Below are 19653 nucleotides of genomic sequence, written 5' to 3'. Positions count from 1 at the left end.
ATTTTTCAGTTATTCTAATACATCTTACATAAGACTTAATGACAGAAAATGAACACAGCCTTACCATCCTGGATGATAACTTTCAACAAACGATAATCTTGTCCAGTCCTTGCTGAGGCAAAGGTTTCCTTCAAGTCATTGTCCGCTGAGAAGAGAGGCAGAAAGCATCAGTATAGTTGTAATGCCAGGACTATTAAGCCCAATTACTAGGGATATAAGAATATATCCTCAATCAGCTAAAAGTCAATGCAAATAAGAGGGGATTAAAATCGATACAGCAAAGTATGTGCTTCAATACACTGCTTAAACTATAGGGGGTGCTGTCTGCTGTGACTGTTTTAGTGCCGACTGTTTAGACTTTACAGTTTTGGTTCAGCCCCCACAACCAAGAGTAGACAATAGGACAAAAAAAGAAGACCTGACTCGAGCCCGACAGAACACGCCCGAACCCGTCCAACCCAAATGAAGTCAAATCTCTTCAAGCCCAAACCCATCTCAACTCGACACTATTAACATCCGTGCGCATGCATGTAGAATGATCCAAGGTGAGTCAGCATCTGTTGTGCATCTTTTTCGTACTAATGGAAACATCACCTGATTTACAGTGCAATATCTGAACCCGGCCAGAGCTGGTCTTCGTACTGCCTCCGCCCACCTCCTACCTTGGGGGACCGGCCTTTGCTGCTGTCGCCCTCGCCCTCTGGAACTCACTCCCACAATCGATCAAGAATACAGACTCATTATAAAACTTTAAAACACTCCTAAAACCCTACCTTTTTAAACTTGCTTTTCCTTAACATTTTTACTTTATTTCTTTATTTTTCTGTATTTTGTGAAGCAGCTTTGAGTCCCAAAAAAGAGCAATATAAAAATGATGTATTATTATTATTAATAAATGACATTCCAACAATACTCAAATAAAACACAATAAAACTTTTAACTCATACATTGAATACCATGCAGGTCTATAACTGACTGGGCTGCTGAAAGAGAATCAAATTAAATATGTTATGTCATTATAACACAATAACAAAAAATACACTGTGATAATGCAGATGTATCACAGTCTGATCCTGACTTTCAGCTCTTCTTCTCCTTTCCTGCTCTGTGTGTAGTAAGTAGTGATGTTTTTAATGCGAACTAAATACAGTCGTGATGAAGTGCAGAGGATCTCTGTGAAATGGGTTGTTTTGGTGAATAAAAGTGTCAGCTGAAAAACGTTATTGCACTTTTGGGCACTTTCGGTGGCCGAATTTTCGTTGCATCATTAGTGTCATATTTCGTATCGTGAGCCCTATATTGTATTGTATTGTGGGTTGACTCGTTCCGCCCCTAGTTTTGAGTGATTTATTTAATATGACATGTAATGTATCTTTAGGTATCTATTTATTCCTTTATCATCATGGCAAATTATTAGCCACGTTGACTAATAATCGGCACTAAAAAAAACCTTATCGGTCTATCACTAGTACCAACATTGTTGAGTGACCTCAGACAACTGATTCTCAAAAAAGTCGGGGTACGTTTTTATTTCAAACTTTACTGAGTGGGAACTTTGACATCAGGTGACGTTTCAAGTCACTTTTTCCAGTAGAAGGTTGAAAAATCACAAGTTGTCTGGAACACAGAATATGGTTAGTAGCACTGGTTATTACAACACGGATTAAAAACACACCCAAAAAAGCAGAGTACTTATTTTTGTAAAAATCTCGAATCTAGAGTTTTTTTAACATCTACTGATTGTCTAGCACAAGTCGCTAGTCAGTGAAAAGGCTTTCTATGACTAATGATTGAAAACAGGAGCGGTACCGGAACAATGCTAATAAAAATCACGTCGGATACCATCTAAAATGAATCCTGTACTTGCCGTGTGCGGCAACCTGGGGGCTATTGTACACGTTGGATAAATACATCCAGAATAAATGAGAATGTGTCTTAGACAAAGTCTGGTCGGCGCTATCTTAGATAAATTGGTTGCACCTTTGCTGAGCCAGGATGAAGAGACGAGGCTTAGTGAAGCCAGCTATGGATGTTTGAGATAAATGAGCATTCACGTTTTTTTTTTTTGAGAAGACCATGAATATGATCACAGAATCACCAATGGATGTATGGAGCGCAGCTTTGTTTACACCTGCCAAACAACGTATGAAGAAATGAAAGACAATACCGAAAAAAGTAACAGCAGCGCTGCTTAAATAGGAAAGAGAAAAAGGCGAGTAGACAATAGTCGACCGCTTTAATGCGTAAATAGCCCAAACATGTAGAATTAATAAAGTGAAGTAATATGGTTACAGTAAGAGGAAGTGGAGGTGATCACTTTCATAAATCACTGATTCTTTTTTCTTAAGTTTCTAAAGTGGATATGTATTAGCCGGGATTCAAACTCGGGTCTCCCACATGGGAGGCAAGAAGTGAAGTCAGAATAATGCGAAACCTTTCAGATCCAACAGTACAGTAACTAGGGATGTAACGATTAATCGTAAGGCAGTTAAAAATCGATTCATAGGTATCACGGGTGATGTTGATTTTCTGGAAATTGAATCGCAGTACTTTTTTTAACCACCAGAGCTATCCAGAAATGTTGGCGGCGGGCTGAATCTGCTAATACTTTCTTTCTGGCTGCCTTATACTCTTAAACATATTCATAAATGATTCCTTACCCCTTTAGCACCGAAAGAATATCTGTAATATTACGTGAATATCTGTAAAAGTCACGTTTTTCTATTATCTCTGTCTGCTAGCATAGCATCTCTTCTTCACTGCTCAGAATAGCTACATCCCAACCGACCACTGGGTTACCAGCGCCCTCTGCTGGTCCAAACAAATATCTGACGTAAATACAATGTAGACTGGTTTTTTTTTTAAAGTCCAATTGTTAAGGCACAAAATACATTTTCAGTTGCACTTTTAAAAAGAAAAATAACTATTATGCAATTTTGCATTGTTTACTATAGAACCAGAATTTAAGTTAATAGGCTTCTTCTTCATTTGTATTATTCCTTTATTTATTTCATTCAAGATTTATTTTTAGTTAAACTGCATTGTTCTGAATAGTTTATCAGGGATTCTTTTGACAATGAAAAATAATATAGTATTTTCTAGTTTTTTTCCAAAAAAAATAAAGGAATATTTTTCAATCATTATTCGTCTACAGTCCCATTTTGTAAAATATATCGGGAGAAAATCGTATCGTGAACCCAGTATAGTGAATCGTATCGGGAGTTGAGTGAATCGTTATATCCCTAACAGTAACCATTGTCTTACCTTTAGGACACATTTACAAAATATATCTTCTGTCAGTTACACTGCAGTCACAATAAGGAAGGTCAGATTATTCTGTATCTTTTCAAACTTTTCAGTGTTCGTGTTTTATTAATAAAAAAATATTCTTAACAAACCATCTGTCTGACTTGGAGATAAGTTTATCCAGGATAGCCAATTTTTCCAGGCTTTATCCCTTATCCTGGTTTTGTGCAATACCCCCCAGGTCCAGGACCTGCAGCAGACTTCCCAGAACTCTTTTGTCCTTTCCGCTCAGAGAGAATCTGCTCTGCGGCGTGCTTAAGCGGTCACGTCTGTACGGTAGAAATGGGTACCGAATTCAATACTTTTTAGGTACCGACCGAATTCCTTTGGTGCTACCTGGTACCAATTCATGCATAATTAAATGGTATGTTTTGGTACCTGAACACATCCTTGTGACTGTGAGGAGTGGAACAGTACCTCAACACAACATTGCACGCACCACCATCAGCAGAGATGTTTCCTGGTTCTGTGGTGCAGGTGCAAATGTACAGACACGCACACGCATGCGCTCCTGTGTCAAACAAGCTGCTGAAATGGACAGAAATGTTTGGTATGAAAAAGAAAGTACAAGGGAGCGCCTTGCTCTCCTCTTTAATCAGGCCCTCCCTTTACCTTGCGGCTGCATAAACAAAACAGGCTCCTCTGCACACAAGGTCCTTAAAATGAAGACCTGGTTCTTTATCCTAAGTAGTTAACTAGTTCTCAACTGACCTTACCAGTTAAAATAAAGGTAAAAAAAATAAACTCGATTAGAACCAACCAATCTCTGGCACTAAAATTTGCAAATAAAAAACTCTTCTTCTTTTGACCGAAACACGGCAACCAAGAGACACGTCTCAGATGCAAGTGATATACTCTCAATATAGAGCCCTGCCAGATAAAGCTGCTTTTTAATTTGTGCATTATTAAAATATTTTTCATGAATGTTGCTACAATACAAACAGTTGGATGTTGGTTTGATACTTTGTTAGTTTGTTATTATTATTATTATTATCAATATGAGAAATAAATATGGTAAATTGGACGATTTTAAGATTTTGTTACTTACCATTTATTAATGTGCACACACAGCTAACCACTAATGAAAGCAAGAGAGAACAGTGAAAAAGGGAATTGTCAGTTGTCTTAAAGGGGACATATCATGCTAAATCCACTTTTTTAGCCCTTCAATGCATTTTGTTGTACTGTATATTTTAGAAATACAGAAAAAATCAAATTAGTCTCTTCAGGTGCTCCTATCAAACTACAAAAATGGCTGAGCAGGGTGGAGTTGAACCTCTGCAACCTGGAGAGGGGGCGGGGTATGAAGTGTCTCATTTGCATTTAAAGAGACCGCACCAAAACGAGTTGCTCTCAGAAGCGCATCAGAAAAGGGGTAGAAAAGGGGCCTGTGGAGCTATAATAATGGGGAATTCAGACCCAAGCATTGCAGTTCCGCTTTATATAAAACAAAACTGTATGATTTATATCTAAAAAGGAAGGATTTAAAACCATGATATGTCCCCTTTAATTAGTTTTGGTTTGTGGCAACAGACGTGCAACAAGTGAGTGCACGCCACACGTAGGGCTGAAACGATTCTTCGAATAACTCAAATATTTCAATTACAAAAAAGCTTTGAGGCAAATTTTCTGCCTCCAAGCTTCGTTTAAAGGGGACATATCATGCTAAATCCACTTTTTAACCCTTAAATGCATTTTGTTGTATATTTAGAGTGCTTAGAAGTACAGAAAAAATCAAATTAGTCTCTTCAGGTACTCCGTAGATATCTTTATATTCTGTTTTGCTCATATTTTTCAATCTGTTTCGATTTTTCTATTCTCTATTACGTTTTTTGAACTATTACATCACAGTATTTGCAGCGGAACTGCCAAATTAGTACATCAACTCCAGGTCCAACACTTCGAGCAGTCCGCCATTTTTATTTCTCGCTTTCATTTTGTAGTCCAAGCTCAAGGATGCCGAAGTTACGAGAGGATGAGTCAAAATGTTCGGTTGTTGGATGTAGTAACCCACACGCTTCATTACACCATCTCCCAGCATCAGAACCTTTTCGAAGTGCCTGGTTGAGTTTTATTTTTCACAGAAATGTACCCACATCTGTGGGTAAGGTCATTTTTGTGTGCGCGAAGCACTTCAAGGATGACCGCTTCGCCAGTATAAAGAAGGATTTGCCGAAAGACTGTCTGATTGAGGGGTCAATTCCTTCTATCTTTGGAGACGATGAACAGAGCACTTCGGTAAGCTGTAAATAACGCTAAAAAGTGTGATGATAAAACGTCCCTGTCATTGTTTTGTTAGCATTAGCAGTTGCACCGTCTTCAGACTTCATATGTTAGCGCTGTGTGCTCGTTTTAGATCCTTGATGATATAGCCTACGTGATTTAATTTAAGTCTAAAGTTTTCATTAGTCATTTCATTTTGCCGTTTTTGTCTTTGAAAAAACTGTATTAAAATGCATTTCGTGACGTTAGCTTGGCGCTAGCGCTAGCTCGGTGCTTGTGTTAGCTCACTTGTTAGGGTTCTGCAGGTTCATCATCTTCATTTTCATCTCGCTCCGCCGGGTCAGACTCTGGCTGGAACATGTAAGGCTGGATGGACAAGTCTTCTGTTGTTGACATTTTGTAAATACAGTTGTGTGCGAAAGTCATGGCACCCCTTTAAAAACAGCATATTTTATATATTTAAAAAGTTATATTCATATTTACTGTCTCTCTGGTATATGGGAAAAAAAGACAATATTGTCAGGAAACATTAATGCATAGTTACATTTTATTTTATAAATTGAACAAAATTACAAAAATGAAAAACAAAATTTTGGCATGTTCAAAAGTCGGGGCACCCTACAGCATCAGTACCTTCAGTACTTAGTAACACCCCCTCTGGCAGATATCACAGCTTGTAAACGCTTCTTATAGCCAACAACAAGTCTCTGGATTCTATTATTTGGGATTTTTCCCCATTCTTCCTTGCAAAAGGCTTCCAGTTCGGCAATATTCCTAGGACGTCTTGCATGCACAGCTCTTTTAAGATCTACCCACAGATTTTCGATAATGTTTAAGTCGGGAGACTGTGAAGGCCATTCCAAAACCTTCAGCTTGCGTTTCTTGAAGTAGTCCATGGTGGATTTGGAGGTATGTTTAGGATCATTATCCTGTTGTAGAAGCCATCCTCTTTTCAGCTTTAGCTTTTTTACAGATGCTGTGATATTTGCCTCCAGAATTTGCTGGTATTTAATTGAATCCATTCTTCCCTCCACCCGAGCAATGTTTCCTGTCCCACTGGCTGCAACACAACCCCAAAGCATGATGGATCCACCCCCATATTTAACAGTTGGCAAGGTGTTCTTTTCATGAAATGCTGCTCCTTTTTTTCTCCAAACATACCTTTGCTTATTGTGGCCAAAGAGTTCTATTTTAACTTCATCAGTCCACAGCACTTGTTTCCAAAAGTCATCAGGCTTCTGTAGATGTTCTGTTGCATATTTTTGACGTTGTATTTTATGATGAGGTCGTAGATAAGGTTTTTTTTCTACAGACTCTTCCATGAAGGTCTTGTTTGTGCAAGTATCGGCGCACAGTGGAAGGGTGCACCACCACTCCTGAGTCTGCTAAATCTTCCTGGAGGTCTTTTGAAGTCAAATGTGGGTTTTGGTTTACCTTTCTGACCAGACTACGAGCTGTTCTCTCCGAGAGTTTCCTTGGTCTTCCAGATCTCTTCTTGACCTCCACAGTTCCCCTCACCTGCCATCTCTTAATTATGCCTCGCACTGTGGAAACTGCAAGCTGAAAACGCTTTGCTATCTTCTTGTAGCCCTTCCCGGCATTGTGGGCATCAATTACTTTCATTTTTTCTGTCTTACACAGCTTCTTAGAGGAACCCATGGTTGCTGAGTGTTTGTACAAGGTTTGTGGAGTCGCCGTATTTAAGAAACCCTCAAATTGGCACTAGCTGGCACTCCCTAATGACAATTGTTGACACATGCTTCAGGACCAATGAGCTGGTAGAGGTCTGAGCTTTTAAAAATAATCTGACACTTTGAAACTCTCAGGGTGCCCCGACTTTTGCACATGCCAAAATTATGTTTTTCATTTTTGTAATTTTGTTCAATTTATAAAATAAAATGTAACTATGCATTAATGTTTCCTGACAATATTGTCTTTTTTTCACATATACCAGAGAGACAGTAAATATGAATATAACTTTTTAAATATATAAAATATGCTGTTTTTAAAGGGGTGCCCTGACTTTCGCACACAACTGTAACCTCTGAATGAAAAGTTTATGCGCCGCTACATAACTGTATCTCTTCTATCAAACTGCAAAAATGGTCGAGCAGGGTGGAGTTGAACCGAGTGTCACCTGAAGAGGGGGCGGGGTATGGAGTGTCTCATTTGCATTTAAAGAGACCGCACCAAAACGAGTTGCTCTCAGAAGCACATCAGAAAAGGGGCCTGTGGAGCTATAATAATGAGGAATTCAGACCCAAGCATTGCAGTTCCGCTTTATATAGACCACAGCTGTATGATTTATATGTAAAAAGGAAGGATTTAAAACCATGATATGTCCCCTTTAATTCATGTCACCAAAGTCCGCTTCACGGCCGCTTTGTACACGGTCTCTGGATTCACCCAGACTGAATTAATCGACGCGCATCATTTTCCCTCTGGCGGAACACGTGAACACCGGTGGAGTGCAAAAAAGACAGAAAATGTCTAAAGTGTGGGACTATTTTATGCTTTGCAAAGCGGACAATGTAGTCCAGTGTAGATACAGTATGGATCTAGTCTACCATAACCGTACTTCCACGATACTGCAACACTGGAAAGAAAACATCCCCATGTGAATGCCACTTCTGCAAGCGGAGTCGGAGCCTCCACAAGGTAATGCATTTTAGCCGGATTTATGAGTTAATAGTGATGAGGAATAAGTAACAAGAGGTCAAATGCGCTAAAATCTCACTCACATAAGTTAACTCTTCACCTCTCCCGTGCGTGTAGCGCTACACAAAGACACACATGGTAATTATAATAAAAATATATTAAATGAGTAAAATAAAACAAAAAACTAAACATTTATACTAAATATACACAAAACAACAGAAACGCACAAAAATAGACAAAAGGACTCCAAAAACCCACAAAATGACTCCAAAAAACACACATTACAGAAAAAATACACTAAACTACAACAAAAAACACAAAACTAAATATCGAGCCCCCTGCCCGAGACCCCAGCAGAAGAGTCAAGACCCACGCCCAGCAGACGGCCAAAGCCGTGCCGAACGGGTAGCCGACGGGCGCCCAGGCCAGAAGGACCCAGAATGAAAGCAGCACAGAGAGCAGCCCCCCAGGGACGACAACCAAGCCCATTCCCGCCTAGGGCACCAAGGGGATGCTATTATGACAAACCTAAGGAAATAGGTTGTATATTTTTCTTTTTCCCCTGGCATTTGTTTACTGTCAAGTTGAAGTATTGAAGTTTTGAAAAATAATTTTGAATAAAATTTTGAGGAATAACTGGCATGCTCATTTTAAGAGGTCTCATATTTCATAACACACTATTGATAAAGTTGTTTATAAACATAAAAGTGTATTTTATCCGATTACTCGATTAATCTATGAAAAAAATAAACAGAATACCCGAAACAAAAATATTCGACAGCTGCAGCACTAACTGCATGGTTTGTCTAAAACTTGTTGCAACACAACAAACTTATTCCAGCATCTAAAATGGAGACATCCAACCAAGTGGGTGAAATGTTGCACTTTACGAGGTGAACAAGACCGCAAAAACAAACCCCCACTAAAAAGCAGCTGACAGTGGTAGAACAATTGACTACAAAGTATGATAAGAAAGGGGCCAATGGAGAGTGATCACTGAAGCAGTCAATTTGCACATCGCACAACAACAATTCCGGGGGAAAAAAAATAAAAAATCAGCAGAGTCGTTTAAAACAAAGTTTAACTAATGTCTTATTTATTTGCATACAATGTGCTATGCTACCTTATTGTTTTGTTTACAGAAGTTGGTTTTGCCTCCCTGAGGAGGCTCTTTCTTTATATTTTTGAAAATGTGTGGCATTGTTGGAAAAGTGTGTCACACAAAACACTGCTCTGCATGTATTGACCCGCATTAAATGTAACACCGACCTGCATTTCACCGCCTAGTGAAACAAAGCAGGGAGATGAACACGAGCTGCGAAAGTACCAACACCTTCAAAGCACGTCGCAGAGAACTGTACTGTTTTCCTTTTATTTTTCATTGTCAAAAGAATCCCTTGATAAACTATTACAAACAATGCAATTTAACTAAAAATAAATCTTGAATGAAATAAATAAAGAAATAATACAAATGAAGAAGAGGCCTATTCATTTAAATTCTGGTTCTATAGTAAACAATGCAAAACTGCATTATAGTTCTTTTTCTATTTAAAAGTGCAACTGAAAATGTATTTTGTGCCTTAACAATTGGGCTTCAAAAAAAAAAAAAAAAAAAAAAAAAAACAGTCATTGCAATGTATTTAGTTCAGATATTTGTTTGGACCAGCAGAGGGCGCTGGTAACCCAGTGGTCGGTTGGCATGCAACTAATCTAGCAGTGAAGAAGAGATGCTACGTGCTAGCAGACAGCTAATGCAAAAATGTGACTTTCACAAATATTCACGTAATATTACAGATATTCTTTCAGTGCTAAAGGGGTAAGGAATCATTTATGAACATGTTTAAGAGTAGAAGGCGGCCAAAAAGAAAGTAGTAGCAGATTCCGCCCGCCGCCAACACTTCTGGATAGCGCCCTCTGCTGTTTAAAAAAAGCACTGCAATTCAATTTTCACAGTATCGATGTGAACCGTGATGCCTATGAATCAATTTTTAACTGCCTTACGATTAATTGTTACATCCCTAGTACTAATCCTACAGTACTACAGAGAAGTGCTAAGAATCATGGGAAATGTAGGATTTTAATGGAAACTACTGCAGAGCAAACTAGCAAACTCTGGTCCTGTGAAAAATGTGAGTCTCAGTTCGCCTTAAGCGAAGCATGGCGCGGTCTTTAACTATGTGAAAAAGCAAACCAGGACCAAATATAGGACATTATGTTGAAGCGCAATAGTGTCAGAGCAACTCCATCGGTGACAGGGTAGCAGCGGCACACAGCAATCTCACACTGCCGTCGCGGCAAAAGGCACGCACACACTCACAACCCAGCACTTCAGCAGGCAGCGCACACACAACTATCCATCCATCTATTTTCAGACCCACTTTGTCAGCACACAAATACGTCTCTCTCTTCCTCAAACTTAGGGATAACAATCAAAAACCGGTTCTTTCTTTGAACCGGTTCCCAGTAATCAAATTCCTCGGAACAGTTTGTTTGCCTGTCAATTCTGCTTATCGATTCCTCTAAAGTCGCAAATACGTAATAATAAACTCCTCCAGGTCCTGTATATTGTGTTTATGTGAGCACCAAGTGAAGCTCCTTCACCATATAGTTGTTTGTAAGGATGCACCGAATATTCGGCCGAATATTGCAAAAAAAAAAAAAAAAAAGCCACATTCAGCCTTCGGTTTAGTGAGTTAAAAGCAAGGCCGAATAGTAGCGTGTGACGCAATTACGCAATCAAATAATGTGCAGTGATTTTGAGTCAGAAAAGTGTGTGTGCGTTGCTGCAGGACCACAGCAGCAGCAGCTCCTCCTTTCCGCACACAAACAGTCAGACTCTCTCCTTTCCTCTTATTGCTCTCCGTCATCCGTCAGCGCGTAAAATTTGGAAGCCGTCCAATTCCACAACCGAGTCCATTGTTAGCGCTGTCAACCACGAATCCGTAAACAACCCCATTGTTTCCTCCTCAGTTTACAAGCGATGTCGGGTCTCGCTGCATAGGCTGGTGTAGCATTAGCACAGAGTGATAACAGCTAAAATGTGTACACAATGGGTCCGTGGCTCCAAGCAGTGCCTCCCAACACAATCGGCAGCAGGAAAAGTAGTACAGTTAGGGCGTCCAGTAGTGCAGTTTGCATTTACATATATGGAAATAAAGTATAATATATATTCTATATTAAACAGCAGTGATTGTTTTAGCTGTTAGATAGTTGGAGAGGGAGGAGCTCACATTCTTGGAGGCGTGTTAGGTGACGTCACCTGCCCACGTGGGCAAAATCCAACTCACCCGGTTGGAGCTGACTTTTAACAAAATGTGGAATAACAAAGGAGGGAGGAAACAAAACTTTTTCAAATTTGTCCCTCTGAATGAGGCTAAACTGATGTATATCACTGCAGTTAAACCATTATAAAATGATTTTTTTTTTTCATCATACCTCCCCTTTAATGCGCTTTAGTTTTTTTTGGAATGCATGTTTTGTTTTATTTGAAGGCCTAATATAAATGAAAAACTTTGTTGTGCTTTTTTTTTTGAAAAGCAAAGGCTACTGGAATATCTAAAAACTGTCAGAATATTCAATAAACATTTACTTTCTTTAAGATACATGTCTAAAAATGTATTCTAGGCTATTTATGAAATATTAAAAAAAAATAGTGAAAAACTTAACAACCGCATTCTATATTCTGTCAAGCGTTTATATTTTATTCAGCTTCGGCCACAAATTTTCATTTCGGCGCATCCCTAGTTGTTCACGGAGAATTCAGCTCCTCCACCCACAGCTGTGCTGTCCTCCATGCTGTGTTTGTAGCATCTCTGTTGCTACGCTAGTCACTTCCGGGTTCTGTACACTCGCGCAAAAGTTGCTTCTTACACGGACTTTTCTTCCGAAAAACAAACTTCCACAAGGACACACACCTCGTCGCCAGTTTATGTCCTCATAAGTAATCAGACAAGAGAGACGGACTAGTACAGATCGTTGTTTTAAGTTTGCTTTCACACACACACGGCTGCTGACGTCACATGTAACAACGGGGACGGCGTCTCTGAAGGTCCATTTATAGAAATGTAAACTAAGGCTAAACTAAAGCTTTACCGTTTAAATACATAACAATAAGTAATCTCCCTCCTCGCCCACCAGCGTGTACATGGAAATGCCCCAGCCTACCTAGGAACTTCTTACCCCCCAGACATCCTCACGCACCCTCCGTTCCGGCAAAGCCATCCTCCTGAAGATCCCCAGAACCAAGCTGCACAGCATGGGTGATCAAGCCTTCTGCTCGACTGCTCCCAGTCTGTGGAATGCTCTCCCTGACCATCTGAGAGCTCCACAGACTGTGGATTCTTTTAAACGTAGCCTAAAGGCCTTTCCATAGCCTTTTTATATGCCTCATTGTTTTTGGTTTTATACTGAAATCACACAAGTCACGTCGCTTTAGGGGAGCTAACTTGAGGTCGCGTGATTTACATTGATTATAATGTAATCGAGTTCAGTCGCGTTCGGTGTGAAAGCACCTTTATGCTTTCTTTGTAGCACTGTGAGATTTATTTAATGTAAAGTGCAATTGGTATTGGTATTATTATTATTATTATTATTATGATGTTGCCTGTGTTATCACCGTGTCAGGATGGCCGAGTGCTCTAAGGTGCCTGACTCAAGGTTTCTTCCTTCTGCTGCCGGGGGTTCGAATCCCACTTTTGACATATATATTTGTTTTCATTTTAATATATTTAACATGGCAAATTCCACCTTTAAAAATACATATACAAAAAAATAAACATTTGTGGTGTTTCCTGTGTTAGGGCTAAAGTAAAAGAGTTAGCGGGGTAGCTAAAAATATATATAAGCTAAAATAAAACTGACAGAACTTCAAGTCACGTGGTGCCATCTATCACGTGAGCTAAACTGGCCAATGAGGGGAACTGCGTACGAATAAACTGCCAGTCAATTAACACGTATTACGTACTGATAGCCACTGCCTAATATTAACGACGTTTCTGTGGGGATTGTTTTAGGATTACCTTTGGAAAACACAGGAAAGCAGCAGAGCAGTCACTCAAACTGTCGTCATGGCAACAAGCACACAAACATGAACACACCCAGTGCTCCTCCAACACATATATACACATCACAAAGATTTCCACACTCATTGTGTTTATGGGTCATTTTGAATCATTAATTACGTTTCTGGGGAGTTTTTTTTGAGAATTTCCTTTGGAAAATGCATTTTTCTGACAGAAGTGTTGTTTTCGTCTATGGAGGTTGAAGTATTCTGTCCAATAGGCGACCGAACGTTTTGCCCATGTGACGCTCAGAAAGTTTGGTGCACTTGGCAAATAGAATGTGTGAAAGCGCACCTGACCAAATTAAAATGCAACAATGTTGCAGATTCACTGCCTGAACCACACCGAGTCCACCGGACTATATGTGTGAAAGCACCCTTAGTCTCTTTTTAAACTACAAATTTTATTTTACTTTTTAACTAAGTAACTATAATATTTTATGTATTTTTTGTTTGACAATATTATTACCAGGCAGCACTTTACAGGTATTTTCATTTGCTGTATAATGTTAAATACATTGTTGGTTTACTAAAGTTTTGAATAAACAAGCAAATTTATGTTTTGCATTTTGTTCCATACTGTATTGAAAAAGAACCGAACCGTGACCTCAAAACCGAGGTACATATCGAACCGTGATTTGTGTGTATCGTTACATCGCTAGTATATAACGTCACTGGGTTCACAGTAGCGTTACAAGTAATTGTAAGTTGGAAAGGACTGCTATGTTTATGTTTATTACAGTTTCAGGAGAGTCTGCTGCATAAACTTCCCTGTGAATTTTTTCTCCGGAGTTTCTCCAGTCGAACCAAACTTCCTTCTCCCCACTGTGTCTGTGTGTGTGTCTGTGATAAAGGGGAAATATAGATCACGACATGTACAGCTTCGGCTTAACCTTCATAACGTGATGTCTTCGTGCTAACCAGCAATGGCTAACAGGGAGCTAACCTGTCGGTAGAGCACTTACCGGCGCTTAAAGTAGGTCTGGCAATCACAGACAAGGACAAATACCAACACAAACGGACACAATTATACCAGAAGCAAAGATAAGAACATACCCTGAATTCCCGTCTGATGAGACATGATGTTCGGTGGAATGAACGGCTGACAGCAGCTGAACAGACAGAATCAAGGCAGAGAAGCAGGAAGTGGAAGACACCACGAAGCCGCGCCCTGACAGTTCTTCTTCTTCTTTTGCTTTGTATGACATCCTGAGAGTTGCATTACTGCCACCCATTGGATTCCGTGTGAACCAAGGCTAAAAAGGTGACCTAACCTATACCTCATCTAACTTGAAATAAAACAACAATAGATAACCCCCTCCCATTCCAGCTACACTCCCAGCAACCCACCGCATACATGCAGTACATCACCATGGAGTGCTCACTACAATGGCTTTGCTGTCACTCTCCAACATCATGTTTACCTCACATGACTGCTCCTTCAAGTAAAAAAAAATATATCTGCCCCTTTCCCAATTATTTTAATCTTTTCTGTTTTACCAAATGCGTACAATTGATCACATATGCAATGAATAGTATTAATTGACCTATCCATTGATATGTTCCACTGATGTGTTTTCTCTGGTTGATTCCCATTCATAGGTGGAGTTTGAGATTCTTGCTAAAGGGAGCAGAAAAAAAAAAATTAAATATTGCTTTACAAATAAGGAATGAAAGCAAATGTACTTATCTCACGATTTTTATCATTAATGTTTCTCATTTCTGTAACACGTTCTGAAAGCTGTATTATGGAGCTGCCAAAATAAATCCAAAATGCAGCTTGAAATGTTCAGCACCCTCTATAACTTAAAGGGGGGTATCATGTTTTTTTTCAGGCACATAATACCATTCTATAGCATACTCAAATAGCTATGCTACCCAAAATTGTTTGGAAAATGCAGCAAATATAAAAAATAATTTAAATAAATTCCCCTCCTTAGCATCACTGTTCATGACGTTTCAATTTCGCCTCTGTCTCTTTAAGAAACTCTTTCCCTCTCTGACACTGCCCAAGAACACTCCCCCTTCAAACACGAAATATTGTATTATTAGCATTCATCACTTTGATAACCATTCTAATGTACTGTAGCAAGCTTACACTGTACCATTCAACATAATGTTTGAACTCCCTCACTTCATCGCTCCAGTGAGTGATGCAATGATCAGGGAACAATGTGTGTGCAGCCTTCGGCCGCAGCCGCTTTTACGGTTTAACTGATCAACTTATGGGGTTACTAAAGGATGAGTTCACCCAGAATGTAGGTTCATTCAGTAAGTTAACCACTTTATGTCTGCCCCTGTAGAAAGTGTCAACCACAGCCATCCCTCTGTAGCTCTGTAGTGAGAGGGAGAAGCTGCTGCCTCGGCTTTACAGACAGTGACAAGGAAGGGAGCAAGTTTTTAATTTATGTTTTCATTTTTATTATTAATGCTATGCACGCAATGAGTATAGACAACATAAGCCAGGGCTTTCTTAGAAAAGTATTTAAAATAAGTAAATTAAAAGCTAAATCTGCAGAGGCGGGTGCTGTGGGCTGACCTAAGGAAGAGAACGTAGGAGGGGGGAGGAGACTCGTCCCCTCGAGCAAAATGGCAGGAAAATGGCTGCGAGCAGCAGTGACGTGCAGTCAGTAGGGTTGGGCATTGTTTGGATTTTACCGATTCCGATTCTCAATTTCGATTCCTGTTCTAAACGATTCTTGATTCCAATTCTTTGAGTTGTGCAGGTCAACAGGTCACAGATTTCACATTTTATTAATTCACTTAGTTGATACAGTTTAATTTGGTTGCTGTAATGTAACTAGGGTATTCAGTAACAACGGTCCCAACTGTAACTGTAAAAGTGAACCTTGCTGAAATAAAACTACAAACAAGTTGTCAGCAGTCAAAAAAACAAAGAGCTACAGCCCAGGTAGATGTGAAACTAAATAAATCAAACTCAAACCCTGGATCAGTCATGTGACAAATCAATCAATAGTTCTTGTTGAGAAAGATTATTATTTTGGATACAGTGGAAACAGAAACAAAAAAAAATAGTTATATTGTGAACCTATTTATAGTGTACGGAACATATTATATACATAAATGTAATTGGAGTCTAAAGCCAGAAAAAACACCACTTTAAAAAGAAAATAGACTAATATAAGACCTCTTTACAGTTATTTGGGTGCGCGTCTTGCGGCGATGACGCGCTGGTGACGACATAATCCAAGATGGCGGCGGACAGGACTACAGCCGTAACTATTTAATAAGAGCCTTAAAAGACATGGATATAATAAAAAGAGTGGATGGACGGAGGCCTAAACATGCGGACTTTAACACGGACTTATTAAACACACACAGACCTCGGTAAATAGAACAGGCAACACCGACTGGCAGGCACTAGGACCCAGAGGCGAAGTAAATGTGTCACCGTACTGCATGTACAGGCTGTAATATCACCAGTTTATCATTTTACCAGTTATTAGAGCTACTATTTTTACCAGGGAGCAAATATTTATTCCTGGTGATTGTTTTCCAGAGTTTTACTGGGCTTTTTACCGGTGATTCGCTCCCATCTCTGTGTTATAGTCATAAACATGCAAACACTGACATGGACACACACGCCCTACCATGCCTGCGGGTGCTATCTGGGGCTCATCGTGCCTGTGGCATCAAGGAAAGGAGATCTGGCACGCTCTGGGGTGCTCGGTCGGTGCGCCTGGGGGCCTGCGGGGCGATTTGCAGCATCCCCTTGGTGCTGCAAATCACCATGAATAAATAGTTGCTCCCTGGTAAAGACAGTAGCTCTAACAACTGGTAAAATGATAAGCTGGTGATATTACAGCCTGTAAATGCAGTACAGGGGACGCACTTATCCGCCTCTGGGTCCTCAGGCCAGCCGTCCGATGCAGCCTGTTCCATTTACTGTGTTTACCGAGGTCCGTGTGTGTTTAATAAGTCCGTGTGTGTCCGTGTGAAAGTCTGCATGTTTATGCCTCTGTCCATCCACTCTTTTCATTATATCCATGTCTTTTAAGGCTTTTATTACATAATGTCGGCTGTAGTCCGGGCCGCCGCTGTCTTGGATTATGTCGTCACCAGCGCGTCATCGCCGCAAGTTGCACATGCACAGAATGACTCAAATAACTGTAAAGAGGTCTTATATTAGTCTATTATCTTTTTAAAGTGGTGTTTTCTTGTGGCTTTATACTCCAATTACATTTATGTATATAATATGTCCCCTACAATATAAACAGGTTTACAATATAATTATTCTTTATAGTTTCTGTTTCTACTGTATCCAGAATAATAATAATAATTCTCAACAAGAACTATTGATTAATTTGTCACATGACTGTTCCAGGGTTTGAGTTTGTTTTATTTAGTTTCACATCTACCTGTAGCTCTATGTTTTTACACTGCTGACAACTTGTTTGTAGTTTTATTTCAGAAAGTTTCACCTTTACAGTTACAGTTGGAAACCTTTGTTAATTGAATATCCTAGTTATATTACAGCAACCAAATTAAACTATATCAACTAAGTGAATTAATAAAAAATGGCCTGTGTAAAGGTTTTTTCAAACTAAGAAATTATCTTGTGAACTCTGTGACCTGTTGACCTGCACAGCTCAAAGAATCAGAATCGAGAATCATTATTTCTTGGCAGAAATGCTTTTAAACACTTGCTGTACATTCAGCTGACATAAAAATCTTGTTTTCAAATATGTAGAATAACTGTGAATTTATCAGTAGCAGTAGTAGTCGGGCTTTGTCATAATTTTATTTATTTATATATTTTTTTTAAATTGAAAAAAAAAAAAAAGGTTTACGGTCTTGGTCTTGAATCGGTCTCGGCTCCCGAAAGTCTTGGTCTTGTCTTGGTCTCGGTGCATTCTGGTCTCGGGCAAGTCTTGGTCTCGCATAGCGTGGTCTTGAACACAACACTCGTAAATGGACTAATATGTAGACGTGGGGCAGTGAGGAGGTGACTTCATGTCATAAAGGAAACTTATCAGTTGAAACACGGACATTTCCGTGCAACCTAACTGAGTACAGCAGTTCACCTACCTGCCCTTTCTGATTGGCCAAGTTGTCTGAAGGGCACCCTCATCAGCCAATAGAGTGCGACTCTTTTTAGGCTGCGGCATTTGTGTGGATTTTTCTTATTTCTCTCTCTCTCTCTGTGTGTGTGTAACAACAAGTACCCCTGCACCAACTACATCTATATGTGCTCAGCAAGTTGGCTTTCTGGATGACACTATTCAATCTAAAATAGTTTTAAAAGGTAATCAATTGTAATAACACATGGAGACAATGCATTGTATTAAAGCACTGCAGAAACTATATAGATGTGTATTAAAAGCACTTTTAAACTAAACCCCAAACCCACATTTTTCTACTGAATATAGATTGTATTTGTGTATTAAGTAGTACTGTTTATTAATCCTAGTCCCACTCTTCATATTTTAGTAAAAGTATTTTAATTGTGCGTATTTATTTGTAAAATGTCAGAGTAACTGCCCCTCAGGGTTGAACGGCAGCTATTACAATTTAATTTTGCTTTTGGCTGAGACAGATTATCTTGACCATCAAGCGTCACCAACTTTCACTGTTGGCCCCACCTCTCCTAAAAAAGCTGAGAGGAGGGAGGAGGGTTTCCTCCAATCACAGCCCTGAGTGAGCATTCATTCACAACCCCAATGCAGAACCCCGCTGTGAAGCAGCCCGCTGCAGCGCTGATGTTTGTGACTGTGCTTCTATAAAGAACTGATTCTGCACTAATCAGAGGGTTCATCAAGCTATGTGTGTGTGTGTACAGACACATCATGTGTGTATTCCCGTCCGTCTCTGTGTGTGCGCAGACGTGCGTGTATGTCTTATCGCTATGTGCATGAGGTGGTAGAATAGTAGGGTGTTAGCCCATGAGTGGTGTCTGTAAGGTTGTGTATGAGCTTCACATCGTGATTGTGCGTGCATGTGATAGTAGTGACACATTTCATCACTGCTGCAGCCTGGGTTATCTCCTCTGCTCAACCTTCATTAAAACCTAAACTGTCAAACTCACTTCTCCATCTCTGTTCCGCTTTTGAGGCAAGATGTCAATTCTTGGTCCTGTTACCTTCTCTGGTATGTGTAATTTGTCCAAATAAAGTCTTGTTACCATCATGAATACTGAGGAGTGCTACAAAGGCTAAATTATCCTTTTACCCTTTTAGTACCTAGTATTCATATCCATTAACTTTCTCTGGCAGTGAAGAACACACACAACTCATAAAGAAGCAGACCACAAAATTAAATGGAAATGGAAATATTTTATTTCACTATTACACAATGCCAATCTCAGAAAGAAATTTTACAACAAAAGAGGAAAGGAAAGAAAATGCTACAATACACCACATAACATTGACATTTGTTAAATGTGGTAA

The 19653-nt window shown here is 39.5% G+C and overlaps 1 protein-coding gene across 1 annotated transcript in view; it reads right to left on the bottom strand.

The window, feature by feature from the left end:
* twf1a (twinfilin actin-binding protein 1a) overlaps window positions 1-14455 on the bottom strand; it is a 46232-nt gene extending 31777 nt beyond the window's left edge. The window contains exons 1-2 of the mRNA XM_028449805.1: window positions 14303-14455; window positions 65-145 (exon numbers count right to left, since the gene is read on the bottom strand). Coding sequence (XP_028305606.1) covers window positions 65-145; window positions 14303-14327 — 106 coding nt within the window. The 5' untranslated portion in view covers window positions 14328-14455. The remainder of the gene's footprint in view (window positions 1-64; window positions 146-14302) is intronic.
* Between the last annotated feature and the right edge of the window lie 5198 nt (window positions 14456-19653).

The sequence above is a fragment of the Gouania willdenowi genome, chromosome 6 (genome assembly GCF_900634775.1).
Source record: "Gouania willdenowi chromosome 6, fGouWil2.1, whole genome shotgun sequence".
Classification (NCBI taxonomy): domain Eukaryota; kingdom Metazoa; phylum Chordata; class Actinopteri; order Blenniiformes; family Gobiesocidae; genus Gouania; species Gouania willdenowi.
This window is presented reverse-complemented; position numbering and strand designations above follow the sequence as displayed.